The 17,261-nt window shown below is 30.6% G+C and overlaps 2 protein-coding genes across 3 annotated transcripts; one reads left to right on the top strand and one right to left on the bottom strand.

The window, feature by feature from the left end:
- Nucleotides 1-6,289: 6,289 nt before the first annotated feature.
- LOC103855066 (beta-galactosidase 6) lies at nucleotides 6,290-12,624 on the bottom strand. 2 transcript variants are annotated; one of them, XM_033284623.1, is made up of 16 exons: nucleotides 12,209-12,624; nucleotides 10,654-10,749; nucleotides 10,388-10,500; nucleotides 10,140-10,299; nucleotides 9,695-9,838; nucleotides 9,521-9,615; nucleotides 9,335-9,440; nucleotides 8,975-9,059; nucleotides 8,413-8,878; nucleotides 8,242-8,333; nucleotides 7,989-8,098; nucleotides 7,785-7,892; nucleotides 7,591-7,704; nucleotides 7,298-7,443; nucleotides 7,146-7,210; nucleotides 6,290-6,541 (listed from the first exon to the last, which is right to left on the bottom strand). In XM_033284623.1, the coding sequence occupies exons 1-16, from the start codon at nucleotides 12,392-12,394 to the stop codon at nucleotides 6,465-6,467; spliced, it is 2,163 nt and encodes a 720-aa protein (XP_033140514.1). In that variant the 5' UTR covers nucleotides 12,395-12,624; the 3' UTR covers nucleotides 6,290-6,464. The 2 variants fall into 2 exon arrangements, with proteins under 2 accessions (XP_033140514.1, XP_009130274.1); XM_009132026.3 differs by lacking the exon at nucleotides 6,290-6,541 and having other exon boundaries at nucleotides 6,896-7,210; nucleotides 12,209-12,621.
- Nucleotides 12,625-15,755: 3,131 nt separating this feature from the next.
- On the top strand, nucleotides 15,756-17,251 carry LOC103855065 (NAC domain-containing protein 102). The gene is made up of 3 exons (XM_009132025.2): nucleotides 15,756-16,011; nucleotides 16,114-16,394; nucleotides 16,510-17,251. The coding sequence occupies exons 1-3, from the start codon at nucleotides 15,852-15,854 to the stop codon at nucleotides 16,864-16,866; spliced, it is 798 nt and encodes a 265-aa protein (XP_009130273.1). The 5' UTR covers nucleotides 15,756-15,851; the 3' UTR covers nucleotides 16,867-17,251.
- The last annotated feature ends 10 nt before the right edge of the window (nucleotides 17,252-17,261 follow it).

Genomic DNA, 17,261 nt, shown 5'->3' with positions numbered 1-17,261 from the left:
AAATTAATTGACAAAAAATTAAAACGATGATCATGTACCATGAAAGAGATTTTAATATACATTAATACGAATTTAGAATGTGTTTAGAAATTTTAAAACTACACTAAAGATTATATAAGCTTCAGTATTTTCGTAGGGGTTAACGCATAGATTTTGAGAAAAATTCAAAAATATTAAAATAATCTTTTAATGCATAGTTGCATTATTCACTGACATATGATGAAGTTCAAAGATGTTTGAAACTTTTGTTGTGTCCTTTTTTCTAGATAATAGCGATTTTATAGTGGTTAGTCCATCAATTTAGGGAATATTATAAAGTTTTACTAAATTAATTGAGAAAAAATTAAAATGATGTCCATGTACCAAGGAAGAGAGTTTAATATACATTAATACAAATGTAGAATGTGTTTAGAAATTTTAAAACAACAAAAAATATCAAAGGCTTCAGTATATAGAACATTTACCGAAAAACTCAATATTTTCGTAGGGGTTAACAAATAGATTTTGAGAAAAATTCATTAATATGAATTTTTTTTAATGCATAGTTGAATCATTCACTATCATATGATGAAGCTCAAAGAGGTTTGAAACCTTTGTTGTCTCCATTTTTCTAGAAAATAGTTATTTTATAGTGGTTAGTCCATCAATTTAGGGAATATTATGAAGTTTAACTAAGCTAATTGGCAAGAAAATTAAAACGATGTCCATGTACCATGAAAGAGAGTTTAATTTGTATTAATAAAATTTAGAATGTGTTTAGATTTTTTAAAACAACACTAAATATCATAGGCATTAGTATATATATAACATTTACCGAAAACACAATATTTTTGTAAGGGTTGTTAACACATAGATTTTGTGAAATTCAAAAATTCAAAATTTTTTTTAATGCATAATTGAATCCTTCACTAACATATGATAAATTTCAAAGAGGTTTGAAACTTTTGTTGTCTCTATTTCTCTAGAAAATAACGTTTTTATCGTGGTTAGTCCACAAATTTAGGGAGTATTATGAAGTTTTACTAAATTAATGGTTAAAAAAATTAAAACGATGCTCATGTACCATGAAAGAGAGTTTAATATACATTAATACAAATGTAGAATATGTTTGAAAATTTAAAAACAAAACTTATGATCATAGGCTTCAGTATATAGAGCATTCACCGAAAAACTCAATAGTTTTGTAGGGGTTAACACATAGATTTTGAGAAAAATTCAAAAATATGACAATTCTGTTTTAATGCATAGTTGCATCCTTCACTAACATATGATTAATGTCAAAGAGGTTTGAAACTTTTTTTATCTCCGTTTTTCTAGAGAAAAGCGATTTTATAGTGGTTAGTCCACCAATTTAGAGAGTATTATGATGTTTTACTAAATTAATTGACAAAAAATTAAAACGATGCCCATGTACCATGAAAAAGTGTTTAATATATATTAATAGAAATGTAGAATATGTTTAAAATTTTTAAAACAACACAAAATATCAAGAGTTTCAGCATATAGAGCATTTACCGAAATACGTAATATTTTCGTAGAGGTTAACAGATAGATTTTGAGAAAAAAAATCAAAAATATGAAAATATTGTTTTAATGCATAGTTGTCATCCTTCACTAACATATGACGAAGGTCAAAAAGGTTTGAAACTTTTGTTGTCTCCGTTTCTCTAGAAAATAGTGATTTTATAGTGGTTAGTCCACCAATTTAGGGAGTATTATCAAGTTTTACTAAATTAATAGACAAAAAATTAAAATGATGTCCATGTACCATGAAAGAGAGTTTAATATATTTTAATACAAATTTAGAATGTGTTTAGAAATTTTAAAATAACACTAAAGATTATAGGCTTTACTATATAGAGCATTTACCGAAAAACACAATAGTTTCGTAGGGGTTAACACATAGATTTTGAGAAAAATTTAAAAATATGAAAATTTTGTTTTAATGCATAGTTGCATCCTTCATAAACATATGAAGAAGGTCAAAGAGGTTTGAAACCTTTGTTGTCTCTGTTTTTCTAGATAACAACGATTTTATAGTGGTTAGTCCATCAATTTAGGGAGTATTATGAAGTTTTACTAAATTAATCGACAAAAATTAAAACGATGTACATGTACCATAGAAAAGAGTTTAATATACATTTTACAAATTTATAAAATTCAAAAATATGACAATTCTGTTTTAATTCATAGTTGTATCATTCACTAACATATTACAAAGTTCAAAGAGGTTTGGAACCTTTGTTGTCTCTGTTTTTCTAGAAAATGCGGTTTTATAGTGGTTAGTCCACTAATTTATGGAGTATTATGAAGTTTTATTTTATTAATTGACAAAAAAATTAACGATGTCCATGTACCATGAAGGAGAGTTTAATATATATTAATACAAATGTAGAATGTGTTTAAATATTTTAAAACAACACAAAATATCAAAGGCTTCAGTATATAGAGCATTTAGCGGAAAAATTATATTTTTGTATGGGTTGACACATAGATTTTGAGAAAATTTCTAAAATATGAAAATATTGTTTTAATGCATAGTTGGCATCCTTCACTAACATATGATGATGGTCAAAGATGTTTGAAACCTTTGTTATCTCCATTTTTCAAGAGAATAGTGATTTTATAGTGGTTAGTCCACCAATTTAGGGAGTATTATGCAATTTTACTAAGTAAATTGACAAAAAATTAAAACGATACCCATGTAACATGAAAGAGAGTTTAATATACATTAGTACAAATTTAGAATGTGTTTAGAAATTAAAAAAAAAACACTAAAGATCATAGGCTTTAGTATATTAAACATTTACCGAGAAACACAATATTTTCGTAGGGGTTAACACATAGATTTTGAGAAAAATTCAAAAATAGAAAAAAAATGTTTTAATGCATAGTTGCATCCTTCACTAACATACGATGAAGGTTAAAGAGATTTGAAATTTTTATTGTCTCAATTTCTCTAGAAAATAGCGTTTTTATAGTGTTTAATCCACCAATTTAGGAAGTATTATGAAGTCTTACTAAATTAATTAATAAAAACTTAAAACAATGTTCATGTACCATGAAATATAGTTTAATATACATTAATACAAATTTAGAATGTGTTAAAAAAAATTTTATAACAACACTAAAGATCATAGGCTTCAGTTTGTAGAGCATTTACGGAAAAACTCAATATATTCCTAGGGACACATATATAGATTGTGAGAAAAATTCAAAATATGAAAATTTTGTTTAAATGCATAGTTGCATCATTCACTAACATATGATGAAGGCAAAGAGGTTTAAAACCTTTGTCGATTTTATAGTGGTCAGTCCACAAATTTAGGGAGTATTATGAAGTTATACTAAATTAATTGACAAAAAATTAGAACGATGCCTATGTACTATGAAATAGAGTTTACTATATATTAATATAAATGTACAATGTGTTTAGAAATTGTAAAACTACACAAAATATCAAAGGTTTCAGCATATAGAGCATTTACCGAAAAAATAATATTTTCGTAGGGTTAACACATAGATTTTGAGAAAAATTCAAAAATTCAAAAATACTGTTTTAATCCATAGTTGGCATCCTTCACTAACATATGATGAATGTCAAAGAAGTTTGAAATTTTTGTTGTCTCTGTTTCTCTAGAAAATCGTGATTTTATAGTGGTTAGTCTACCAATTTAGGGAGTATTATGAAGTTTTACTAAATTAATAGACAAAAAAATAAAATGATGCTCATGTACCATGCAAGAGAGTTTAATATATATTAATACAAATGTAGAATGTGTTTATAACTTCTAAACAACACTAAAGATCATAGACTTCAGCATAAAAAGCATTACCCGAAAAATTCAATATTTTCGGAGGGGGTAACACATAGATTTTAATAAAATTTTAAAAATATAAAAATAATGTTTTAATGCATAGTTGCATCATTCACTAACATATGATGAAGATCAAAGGGATTTGGAACATTTTTTGTCTCCATTTTTCTAAATAATAGCGATTTTATAGTCGTTAGTCCATCAATTTAGGGAGTATTATTAAGTTTTACCAAATTAATTGACAAAAAATTAAAACGATCTCCATGTACCGTGGAAAAGAGTTTAATATACATTAATGCAAATTTAGAATGCGTTTAGAAATTTTAAAACAACACTAAAGATCATAGGCTTCAATATATAGAGCATTTACCGAAAAATTTCAAAAATTTCGTAACACATAGATTTTGAGAAAAATTCAAAAAAATGAAAAAAATGTTTTAATGCATAGTTGCATCCTTCACTAATATATGATGAACTTCAAAGAGGTTTAGAACTTTTGTTGTCTCCGTTTCTCTAGAAAATAGTGATTTTATTGTTGTTAGTCCACCAATTTAGGAAGTATTATGAAGTTTTACTAAATTAATTGACGAAAATTAAAACGATGTCCATATATAATGAAAGAGAGTTTAATATACATTAATACAAATTTAAAATGTGATTAGAATTTTTTAAAGAACACTAAAGATCATAGACTTCAGTATATAGAGCATTTACCGAAAAATCAATAATTTTGTAAGGGTTGTTAACACATAGATTTTGAGAAAAATTCAGAAATGTGATAATTTTGTTTTAATGCATAGTTGCATCGTTCACTAACATATGATGAAGGTCAAAGAGGTTTGAAACCTTTGTTGTCTCTGTTTTTCAAGAGAATAGCGATTTTATAGTGGTTAGTCCACCAATTTAGGGAGTATTATGAAATTTTACTAAATTAATTGACAAAAAATTAAAACGATGTCCATTTACCATAAAATAGAGTTAAATATATATATTAATACAAATGTAGAATGTGTTTATAAGTTCTAAAACAATACTAAAAATCATAGGCTTCAGTATAAAGAGCATTTACCGAAATATTCAATATTTTCGTAGGGGTTAACACATAGATTTTGATTAAAAAAAAATCAAAAATATGAAAATAATGTGTTAATGCATAGTTGCATCATTCACTAACATATGATGAAGGTTAAAGAGATTTGGAACATTTGTTGTCTCTGTTTTTCTAGATAATAGCGATAGTGGTTGGTCCATTAATTTAGGGAGTATTATTAAATTTTACTAATTTAGTTGACAATAAATTAAAACGATCTCCATGTAACATGGAAGAGAATTTAATATACATTAATATAAATGTAGAATGTGTTTATAAATTTTAAAACAACACTAAAGATCATAGGCTTCAATATACATAGCATTTACCGAAAAATTCAATATTTTCGTAACACATAGATTTTGAGAAAAAATCAAAAATATGAAAAAATGTTTTAATGCATAGTTGCATCCTTCACTAATATATGATGAATGTCAAAGAGGTTTGGAACTTTTGTTGTCTATGTTTCTTTAAAAAATAGCCATTTTATTGTGGTTAGTCCACTAATTTAGGGAGTATTATGAAGTTTTACTAAATTAATTGACAAAAAATTAAAACGATGCTCATGTACCATGAAAGAGAATTTAATATACCTTAATACAAATGGATGAGGTGGAATAACCTCAGGGTCCCGATACGATCTCAGGATCTAAGAGAAAACCCCTAGGTTCTTACACGGCCTCAGGGTCCAATTACGATTTCAAGAACCTCCGGGTTCCCATATGGCCTAACCACTATCCATATGGTCCATACAGCCCCACCGGGCTCCAATACTATTTTAAATGTGAAATAATATTTTTTTTAAAAAAGTTATTGTAAATTTATTTTATAAATCAAAATTTTAATTTTGTGGATATAAAATAATTTTATGATATTATTAAATAAAATAAATTAATTAATTATATATTTTCTTTAATTTTATAAATTATAAACGTAAATACCTTTTTAAAAGCTTCATATGAGAGCACTGATCATAAACCATTTGGAGAACATTAGCATTTAATAAATACATTTCTAAATGTTTTTCTAACAAATGTTCATTGGATAATATAGAGCTTAGTGCTAATGCTAATGCTAATGTACATCTTTAGTTGGTAGAGGAGTGAGTTTTCAGGGGTTAAGGAACACCGGTTCAAACACAACGTGCAATTTTTTATTAGTTTGGTTCGGTCATTTTTTTTATTGTTTAAGGTATAATTTTTTTTATGAACCAAATCGGACTGAACTTCCATTCGAACTGACCAAAATTTTGGTTCAATTCAGTTCAAAATTCCATGCCTAATCTATTCTGATTCAGATCGAATTTTTTTAGTTCGCATTTCAGTTCTTATGCTCAGACTAGATTCACTAATAATACTTTAGGTTTATATATATATATAAAAATATATAACAATCATTTAATTTCGGATTCGAACCCACTGGAATATCTTTGTATACAATGCTAAGGTGTTTTAAAATTTCATATCAACAACTTATATATTGAATCATCCAATAAATTTTATTAATCACTCTAATTAACACAAAAATAAAGAAAAATTCAGACCCACAAACAATCTTCATGAAAATTGAGATTGAGCTTGGTTAGAACCAATAACAGATATTGTATTCAAAGAGATCCCAAGAGGATCACCACCTTCCTCCCAAGATAATATAGAGCTTAGTGTTAATGCTAATGCTAATGTACATCTTTAGTTGGTAGAGGAGTGAGTTTTCAGGGGTTAAGGAACACCGGTTCAAACACAACGTGCAATTTTTTATTAGTTTGGTTCGGTCATTTTTTTTATTGTTTAAGGTATAATTTTTTTTATGAACCAAATCGGACTGAACTTCCATTCGAACTGACCAAATTTTGGTTCAATTCAGTTCAAAATTCCATGCCTAATCTATTCTGATTCAGATCGAATTTTTTTAGTTCGCATTTCAGTTCTTATGCTCAGACTAGATTCACTAATAATACTTTAGGTTTATATATATATATATATAAAAATATATAACAATCATTTAATTTCGGATTCGAACCCACTGGAATATCTTTGTATACAATGCTAAGGTGTTTTAAAATTTCATATCAACAACTTATATATTGAATCATCCAATAAATTTTATTAATCACTCTAATTAACACAAAAATAAAGAAAAATTCAGACCGACAAACAATCTTCATGAAAATTGAGATTGAGCTTGGTTAGAACCAATAACAGATATTGTATTCAAAGAGATCCCAAGAGGATCACCACCTTCCTCTTCAAAAACCACCAATAGATTTCCAGATGGTTTCAGAAACGCCCTTGGAATATGATATCTGCATCAATCAAATTAAAATTATACCCCCAAGTAAAATGTTGTCTTAGTTCATAATGCGTAGTTAATGGACATGTGTGTCACTTACATAGATTGAGAAGGATGACCAGAAGGTGTGAGAAAGGAAACCCAATAACGACCAATCCTTTGACCATTCACCCACACTTCCCCTTTACCCATACTCCCCATATTAAGCCCCACCGGCCCATCTCCGCTCGGCTCGTCAAACATCGTCTGCATATAAATGAAAGTGCAAATGAGGCTAGCGTAAAATGTAGAAAGTAATATACACATTGTATAACCCATACACGTATTGATATATTAATATGAGATTTTAGTTTTATTTACAAATAATCAGATATATAGATAATAGAGGCATACCTTGTACCAAGCAAGAGGGCAATTCTTAATGAGTCCAGCGTCATTGGTACTCCGCTTTACGCTCTTTAGATTCGCCCATTGATGTAACCTAACTTTATCCCCAAGCAAACCCACCTTCACAAGACATACATGTTAGGTTATTTTACTTATTTATCAACACAACAAATTCATGACCTCAGACGTTTTCATATTACCAAGTGACCCCATTGAGATCCACTCAAATCGATGGCATTTGTCTCACCACAGCTAATTTGAGCTTTGGTTAGTCCATAAGATTTCCTCTCCATGTAAGCCCCAGAGTCCTTTTATTCATAGGATGAGAAAAAACGTGTCATGGTTCTAATCTGTGTAATACAAGAAACTATTAAACCGGGGTTTGGTTTAATCAAATACCGTACCGGTAAACCGACCATGCCGCTAAGGATTGAAATGTTGTTTTGTCCGTTGATTAAGCTAACTGGAACTTGGAGTTTAACCACCGTGATGTTTCTGCTTCCATGCCCAGAACCTGCAAGAACACACTTCCACTATATTTGAAAATCGAACACATTTGTGACCAAATACTAGTGTTCTAAAAATCGGTTCAGACCGCAAATCGGTTATAAACAAAACATGTTTTTTTTCTAAAAATGATCTAATATGATATTGTACCTGCTAGTGCATTGTTAACGAACACGTGAACCACATGTCCTAATGACTCAATGTAGAGAGACGGGTTCGCGCAAGGTGAACTCGACTCAAACCTTAAATTCGATTAGCCAAAAAAAATTAGTAATGAGAAATGAACATTAAAAATGTAATGAGAAACGTCTTATATATTACCTTAGAGTGTACCAAAGATAATCAGTTTTATCCTTTGTCAAGTTAGTATGTTCCAACAAAGAATTAGTCTTCAAAGGTGTGTCTGAGAATGCTGGGATTGATTCTCTAAACACTTCCCATTTGTCTGGAACGTTGAACACCTGAACCGGCGTTGTAACTCTCATGTTCTTCGCCACATTCACCTTTGCTGTTTCATAGATTAGGGTTTTGCAATCCTGAAGAATACCAATTGACTTGGGAAGCAAGCTATACGCATTGTTTCTGAACTGCATTTGAATGGCTTTTCTCGCGTCGTTGTTCACCAGAAACGCAACGCACCCACTGTTCTCATCTTCAAAGACATAAGCTTGTTGCATTGGTCCCAAGGAGAGAACCGTTTGCTTCCCATGAAGCAGAGGATTTGCTGAGGATTTTATAGCAGCGTGAAGCTCCTTCAAGTGACCGTACTTTGGTTGTCTTAAAAGACCTTTAAACACAAAACAAGATCAGAATCAGGTTTGTTAGTTATCTTTCCAAATAATGACTGATGCTAAGAACCGGATTTAAGAGCTTTAGATCGAACCGTATTCATCAAGAGGAGCTTGATCATAATATCCTGTAATGAAATATGAAGATGATGTCCTTCCAAAGTTTGTTCCACCATGGTACTGTATAAATTTATGGTTGATGATTAGTTCCTAATGTATATAAACAGGGACGTGCCAGGCACAATCCAGTGAAATTTTATCCTTATAAAATTATTTCTAAATTTTAAGAGATATTATACATATAAATATATGCCTCTAAATTATTATTTTTTAATTCCTTATAAAATTATTTCTAAATTTTTGGCCTCCAAAATTTTAAGACCGCTAATTTTTTTTTTTTTTTTGGAACAAAAAGACCGCTAATGTTTAAAGAAGAAATATCGAATCTTAGTTACCATGTAGTAGTTAATGTAGCTTCCGTTTTTTGCAATGAAAAGAGCTGCATGGAAAGCTATATCCTCAGCAGATCTAATATAAGGTTCTCCTCCATAAAATTGATAGCTGTTTTTATCAAACATAGTTAATTAACTTCTTGGACAAGAAAAGGAAAATTCAAAATAGACAATGAAGTAAACCCTTACAAAGATGTCCAATCTTCAGTCCACATTTTGGGTTTATTAGGTGAGTTTGGTCCTGGAAATGTCTCGCCGCATCTCATTCCATTGCACGTATTGATCTACAAATTAAATCCTCGAATATTTAAGAGGAAAGAAACATTGATCTTAGATAAGTAACCGGTAGGGTACGGTACGAACCACTGGATCAGGAGCATCGGGCTGCTTGCACATTATCCATGGCACTCCGGTCTGAAGCCCTACTGCCATTTGAGCTGCCCACTTGACGTACGATGCTCCTTTCTCATGAAAACCTGCCTCCACGTTTCCGTACTCGTTCTCTATCTATATTATTAAACTCACACGAACTCAAACAAACACATTCACATCATAATTAGAAGCTAACCGGTCCGGTTTGACTAAACCGTAAGAACTTAATGTTACTATTCTACTATCAGCCATACTAAATAAACCCTAAAATGAAAGAGTGTTGCCCCAGCTCATAACACTGGTTTCAAAGTCAATCATCATGATTGGGGTTGGTATGGTTAAGCACTGGTTCGGTTTAGTTAGTTAATCCTACTTTTTGGTTTTGGTTTGGTTCCCTGACATTGGTTTCAGATGAACAATAATGAAGTTAATTTACCTGGGAAAGAATGATTGGACCTCCTTGAGACGCATATAAGCCCTCTGATTTCATCAAATTTACGATCTTACTGGTGAATCTTTGCATGTGGAACTTGAATGGCTCGTTATCGGTTCGGTATACCATACCGGGTACATCCCGTAACCAAAATGGCAATCCTCTGGTTAACCAAAGCGGTTGTCAAAATTATTCAACAAAATTTTCAATGTACAATAAAATATTATTTTTTGAGTTTATGAGTAGTATACCCATAATTCCATTCAGCTTCGACGAAGGGTCCAATACGTAGGCAGACATAGAGACCTTGTGATCTAATTTCTTTAATAAACTTCACCAAATCATTTCTTCCACTAAAATCATACTGCAAATGTTCATTTTAAGTTTATATCTTAAAGTTTAGTAAAAAAAACTATATCTTAAGTTATTTTAGCAGAAAAAAAAAACTAAATGTTATTCTGTTATATAAAAGTAACAAATTATAAATTTCACAGAGATAATTAGTAAATGGACCAACCTGTCCGAGCTTAGGCTCATGGAGGTTCCAAAAAACGTACGTTTGGATCACATCGATGCCTCCTTCCTTTGTCTTCTTTATCAGAGACGGCCACATCTGCATAAACAAAAAACAATCATATATTTATTAAATTATTTTAAAGTTACAGTAAATCATTCAAATAATTGAAACATTAATGCATTTCGCAACAAGAATAAGACTGGTTGTCTTTGGATCCCCATTGATTAGAAATTTTAATGACATAAGAAGATTTGTTCACGTGATTGTGTTAAAGTTGTCAAAGACCTAATGATAATAAGGCTAAGAAACAATGATCATCACATGTCACTTAGGTAAACGATTGTTTTTGTAGGCTAACAACAAAAAAAAATATTGTTATGTATTATTGTTTCACACATTTTGATATTTTACTTAGTCTATTCATTTATTCAATCAATTTTATTTTTACTTATCAACCATGAGAAGAACATTAAGGAAGCACAGAGAACGAACATATGCTAATTAGTTTAGGATTGTAAATGAATTGATTCGCAACTTCTATCGATTATTTTAGTATATGATAATTTTTAGAAGTACAAAAAAAAAAGTCCAAGAAGTAGACAATGACAACATATTAGGAGGAGCCTATAAAAAGAACAGAAACTGTGTCGTTTTGAGACCCGTGACTTTCATTTTCAGTAAAGTCAAAGAGTCAAAGATGTCGTGTTAGATGGAAATCTCTGTCTTAATCTTGATAGTGAAGCTTAATAGATATACCTTGTGAACCATACAATTAAATAATTTACAAATAATACTTGATAGATCAATTTCGCTTCACTACGTAATGCATGTCTTTTTCGATTTTAATGTATTATTTATGTATATAACTTTTCATAAAAATTTCAAAACTAATTATCACGTACACGGCATAAACTTCTGATTAGTGTTAATCCTACCTACTGATGTCGTACTTAAAATCGGTTTCCACTATATGTTAGTTACATTTTCAATCATCAAACAAAATTACCAAAAATTAAATACATCTTAATTTCCTAGAAAAGGTTTTAAGTAAAAAAGAGTTTCTCACGCAAGACGGTACATAAAAAGCGAAAACACCTTAAGCAACTATAACTAATTATTTATAAAATAGTCCAGTTACATAAAGTATCATTTGATATATTCCAAAATTCATTTTTCAAGCAACCTCGCATCTAATTTGTGATATCCAAAATTAATACACTGGATTTATTTTGTCATATATATCAGAGTTTTGTCATATTACATCAGTATGACACAAGTTCTGGTCCAACCATGTTCTTACAACCTACCATTATTGTTTACACTTGCCAAAATGTGATAGACATATACACATTATCACCCCCCCCCCCCCCCCCCCTTTTTTTTGAATTACCAAGATGTTCTGGCCGAAGCCGTAATCCTCTTAAATCTAAAACCATAGCATGCACATCAATTTGTCCAAACACTCATTTAAACTAAGGACCTCTGGCACAATAGTTAGGGTTGAGCTAATGACCACATTATCTTATATTATACATATAAAATGAAGAACATTTACCTCGGGTGTGCTGCGAGGATAATGAATGGAACCGGAGAAGAGAAGTTTCCTCTGTCCATCGATAATCAAAGACCGTCCGTCATACGTTACTCCCTTCTCCGCCGTATCACCGCCGGCGGAAGCTGTGGAGAGAACAACAACCATCGCCACAAGAATCCAACACGATGCGACCCGACCGGACATCATCTTCTTTCTTTTCTTCCTCTTTGATGTTTAATTTCTATTACAGATTACTGTTCGAACATGTGTGTTTATATATACACACGCATCAAACATGTGGGCGTACGTATTAACGCATTACATAAGTCTAAAACAGCTACGGATTGACTAAAATGTCCTTCTGATAAGGATTCCATTCATTTTTAGTATGGTCTTTTTTTCTTTTGTCAAGGATGGTAACATATCAACCAAAGTAGTTAGTATCAACTATTAGGATAAGTACTATGTCGAGTCTCGACAGGTATTTATTATCTGGAAGATATTGAGTATCTAGGATAACTTCGTATATAATGTGCTATTATCTAGATATACACAAATCATAGTTTGCATATATATAAATCTAAGATAATGACTACATAATTTAGAATATAAAATTTATACTATTATTTGAGAAGTGAATTTGCTTACTTGTCATCTTCTCCATGATTTTAGTTAATATATTTACTTGTCATTTTTTCATAATTTTAGAATAAGTCATTAGTTTAATTAATACTATTATTTCAAAATTTTGTTGATATATATCTATATATTTATCATGATATTTAAGATAATTAATAAACATTAACATATTCTACTGATATATATATATATACTACTATTTTTAAAAAATATATTTTAAAATCTATTTAATAAATAAATAAATATTAACAATTGAACTTTAAATATTATCAAGAATTTTCTGATTTATCATGTTCTCCATAATTTTAGGTAACTTTGCTTATTTATCATGTTTTATTAGGTTTAAGCTAAATTATTGATTTATTATTAACTTTTAGTTGAGTCACTAATTTATTAATTTAAAAAATACTCTATTAAATCTTATATAATTAAAAAAGAATTTTATTTTAATAATATTAAATTTATATGTTATATTAAATAATTAGTTAATTTTTTATTTGTCATATTTTTATTAGGTTTTAGACTTTTGGCTAGGTTATTGATTTCTTATTAGTTCTAACTTATTCACTAATTTATTAATTTAAATAATACCTTTAATGAGTTTTATATATAATTCAAAACAAAATTTATTTTAATAATATTAAATTTATATGTTATATTAAATATTTAGTTAATTTTTTTATTTGTCATATTTTTATTAGATTTTAGACTTTTGGCTAGGTTATTGATTTCTTATTAGTTCTAACTTATTCACTAATTTCTTAATTTAAATAATACCCTTAATGAGTTTTATATATAATTCAAAACAAAATTTATTTTAATAATATTAAATTTATATGTTATATTAAACAATTGATTATAAAATAATATAATTAAACTATCAAAAACATATTAAAAAATAAGATAATTTTTATAAACATTGTGTTGTTATCTGGAAAAAATATTTTTGATTATGAAAGTTAAAAAATTAAGATACCAAACAATTTATAATTAAATATTAGTCAAACAAAGAAATTTATATAAAATATTTTCTAAACTATTTCTATGATATGAGTGTTTTAAAAAATTTAACACAATAATAAGTATATATTTTGATGAAAAATATTCGACATATATAAATACTTTGATGTTTAATTTAAATATTTGAAAAATAGATAATAATTTATTATGTTAGTTTTAGATTAGTAAGACATAAATTAATAAGAAGTTTATACCCGCTTATGCGGATAAAACACCTAGTCACCAAGTATAAGACTAGCTATTCGGGGATTTTATAATTTAGAACGTAAAACTAAAATGAAATGAACAATGGATAAACTTTAACATAAAGATCATACCATTGTTGATTTGTGCTCATTGCCGAGATAAATTATCTTTGACAACATTTTTGGATTTGACTTAAGGTCATCGGTGCGAATCATGTGAGCCAAAGAAAATAACAAGTGATTAGTAGTATTAAGTATTAACTAGTAAATGAAGGGTAAGTTCGTCAATAGGCAGAATTTCTGGAAAAGTTGAAGCGGGCAGAAAATGATTCTGGAAAAGTGATTCAGGGTTTTAGCGTGCACGACAGAGAAATTGGAACTTGGAAGACAGGACTTGCCCCAATACAGCCTTCACGTTAAGATAAACGTGGCTTTAAAATGGGTCTCAAGTTTTTCTCAAAGCCCTTAAACTGGGCTTATACATCTGGCTGCTTTGCTATGTATTACTTCTTCTTAAAAAAAGAACGTTTTCGAAAAAAGGTTTGAAATTAAGTGATATTTTAAAATTTCAATATAAAATTCACTAACTTTTATGTTATATGATATTTTATATTCTGCAGTTTGTGTTTTATTGGTTGAATTATGGTTAAATAGATTGTTAATAATGTTTTTATTCAAAATAAATATAAAAATAAATATTTTTAATCTGTGCACATAATGAAAGGAGTAATTAAAATTAGGTTTTTAGGGATAATTTGAAAAATACTTTATTTGCGATTTGAAATTTGACAAATACACTATATTTTATATTTTTTTGAAAACTACACTTTCTTATATGTAAAAAGACATTTTACCCTCTATTTTATACCTTATGTTAGTTTATAAATATTTTTCTACGAATCCATTTACAAAGTTAAAGAAACATTAGGATCAGCTTAACAAATGCACACACCACCTTTTTGGCATGATATGCTGATTATTTTCTTATCTTACTTGATTCTGGCGAACATGTTACATGTTATTCATACACTGATTTAATATATTGTTTCTCTGCTTAAGAGCCTAATAGAATCCATTATCCATTGTAAAACAGGATATTTTATAACACTTGTAATCAAAGTATTCTTACAACGTGAGCCAAACAGGCCAGCAACAAAACCCAAATAAAAATACATCTTGTAACCAGTAGGCATCTGTAATTAATCATGAACAAATTTGGGAGAAAGTATCTTCAACGAGGCAAAAAGATCATAAGATTGTGAGAGAGAACCATTGTAACACAAGATTATTAGTTACCAACTACTAGACAACATTCTTCAACTATAAATTAATAAAACATGTTTTATAATTAACTGTCGTTTAAAAGTGGAAATGTTAGTCAAAGAGACCATCGATTATCGCATTACTCAGCTTTACGACTTCCGTCAATAAGCCGGCGTGCAACTAAGATGACGTCATCCCAATGACATACGCGATGAGATACTCTGGTGCGGTGAAGCGCACCGTAACACTCGTCCCTTTCCACTCACGAGCCACAAATATATACATTGACCAGAGAACAACATGCACAAGCATACACCGAGAAGCAGTAGATAAAGGTTCGTGCAGATGACGGAAGCAATGACATCACATTCGGTTACCCAATTATTCCTCGACACGTGTGGCTGCACGGTCAACGTTGAAGAGAAAGCGGTTGGTCCCGTCACACGTGTCGCGAAACCAAACCACCCACGTGTGGTTCACGAACCTCCTCTCCTATAAAAGCTCCATGGACTCACTCTCTTCCCCTCGATTACAATCGCCGATTAAAAACCAACAAAATGAAGGCGGAGCTAAATTTACCGGCGGGATTCCGATTTCACCCGACGGACGAGGAGCTAGTTAAGTTCTATCTCTGCCGGAGATGCGCGTCGGAGCCGATCAGCGTTCCGGTGATCGCTGAGATTGATCTGTACAAGTTCAATCCATGGGAGCTTCCAGGTTATTATTATTACGCGATCTCTACAAGTTCAATTTTTAAGTTTTTATTGATTTTAATTTTTAAATTAAAAAATTCGATTTTTTTTTTAATTTTGTTTTCAGACAAGGCGTTGTACGGAGAGAAAGAATGGTACTTCTTCTCACACCGAGACCGGAAATACCCAAACGGTTCGCGTCCAAACCGGGCAGCTGGAACCGGTTATTGGAAAGCGACTGGAGCTGATAAACCGATCGGTAAACCGAAGACGTTGGGGATTAAGAAAGCCCTCGTCTTCTACGCTGGGAAAGCTCCGAGAGGAGTGAAGACGAATTGGATCATGCACGAGTATCGTCTCGCTAATGTTGACCGGTCCGCTTCTTCGAACAAGAAGAACAACTTAAGAGTACGTAAATGGGCCTTGGGCTCTTAATGGGCCGTGACATCACGTTTTATTAACTGTCTTTGGAACTTGTCGGAATGCATATGATTAATGGTTCTTGTCGGGAAATTTTTTGCAGCTTGATGATTGGGTGTTATGTCGGATTTACAATAAGAAAGGAACGGTGGAGAAGTATTATCCGGCGGATGAGAAAGAGAGGGTGATGATGATGACTACTAATACTACTACGACGTCGGATTCGAAATGCTCGAGTCACGTGATTTCACCGGACGTCACGTGTTCTTCCGAGGTTCAGAGCGAGTCGAAATGGGTTGTTGATCTTGAGGACGCGTTTGATGCGTCCATGTTTGGTTCCTTGTTGCAAAATGACGCTTTTGTCCCTCAGTTTCCGTATCAGTCTGATTTCGCCACTATGTTCGAGGACCCGCTGGAGCAGAAACCGTTCTTCAATTGGAGTTTTGGTTCTCCGGGGTAAAGTTGTAAAGGGGATAGAGTTTGAAGCTTTCTCAGAGTATCCGGCCACTGAACCGGAGGGGGGAACTCGGTGTCGGATCCTGACCCGGAAACCAAGCTGGGCTAAACAAGTTACGGAGACTTTCAACTTCAGGCTATTCAACATCTGATGAAGGGACAAATGGTGTGTCCACTGGTCTCTATCAGACTCATCAGCAAGATTGACTTATGTTTTTTTTTTTTTTATTAAGTGATATTTAAAGAAACAGAACTGTAAAAGAAACAGTGACTATTTCAAATCACATATGTATTCATATATATGTTGTATATAACAATTTGTTTTCTAGTAGTTGTTTAATATCTTTGTAATCACATTTTAAATTAATGAAAATTTATTTGCCTTTAAATAATTTGTAT

Source organism: Brassica rapa, chromosome A02 (assembly GCF_000309985.2).
Source record: "Brassica rapa cultivar Chiifu-401-42 chromosome A02, CAAS_Brap_v3.01, whole genome shotgun sequence".
Taxonomy (NCBI): Eukaryota; Viridiplantae; Streptophyta; class Magnoliopsida; order Brassicales; family Brassicaceae; genus Brassica; species Brassica rapa.
Note: the sequence above shows the minus strand (reverse complement) of the source record. Positions and strands in the feature narration are given on the sequence as shown.

Excerpts from the sequence above, each read along its gene's own strand:
- LOC103855066 (XM_033284623.1), bottom strand. The coding sequence starts at position 12,394 with ATGATGTCCGGTCGGGTCGCATCGTGTTGGATTCTTGTGGCGATGGTT. Across the intron at positions 9,616-9,694 it reads CCGATGCTCCTGATCCAGTG|ATCAATACGTGCAATGGAAT; the intron begins GTTCGTACCGTA and ends TTTAATTTGTAG. Across the intron at positions 7,211-7,297 it reads GGTCATCCTTCTCAATCTAT|ATATCATATTCCAAGGGCGT; the intron begins GTAAGTGACACA and ends TGATTGATGCAG.
- LOC103855065 (XM_009132025.2), top strand. The coding sequence starts at position 15,852 with ATGAAGGCGGAGCTAAATTTACCGGCGGGATTCCGATTTCACCCGACG. Across the intron at positions 16,012-16,113 it reads CAATCCATGGGAGCTTCCAG|ACAAGGCGTTGTACGGAGAG; the intron begins GTTATTATTATT and ends TTTTGTTTTCAG. Across the intron at positions 16,395-16,509 it reads ACAAGAAGAACAACTTAAGA|CTTGATGATTGGGTGTTATG; the intron begins GTACGTAAATGG and ends AATTTTTTGCAG.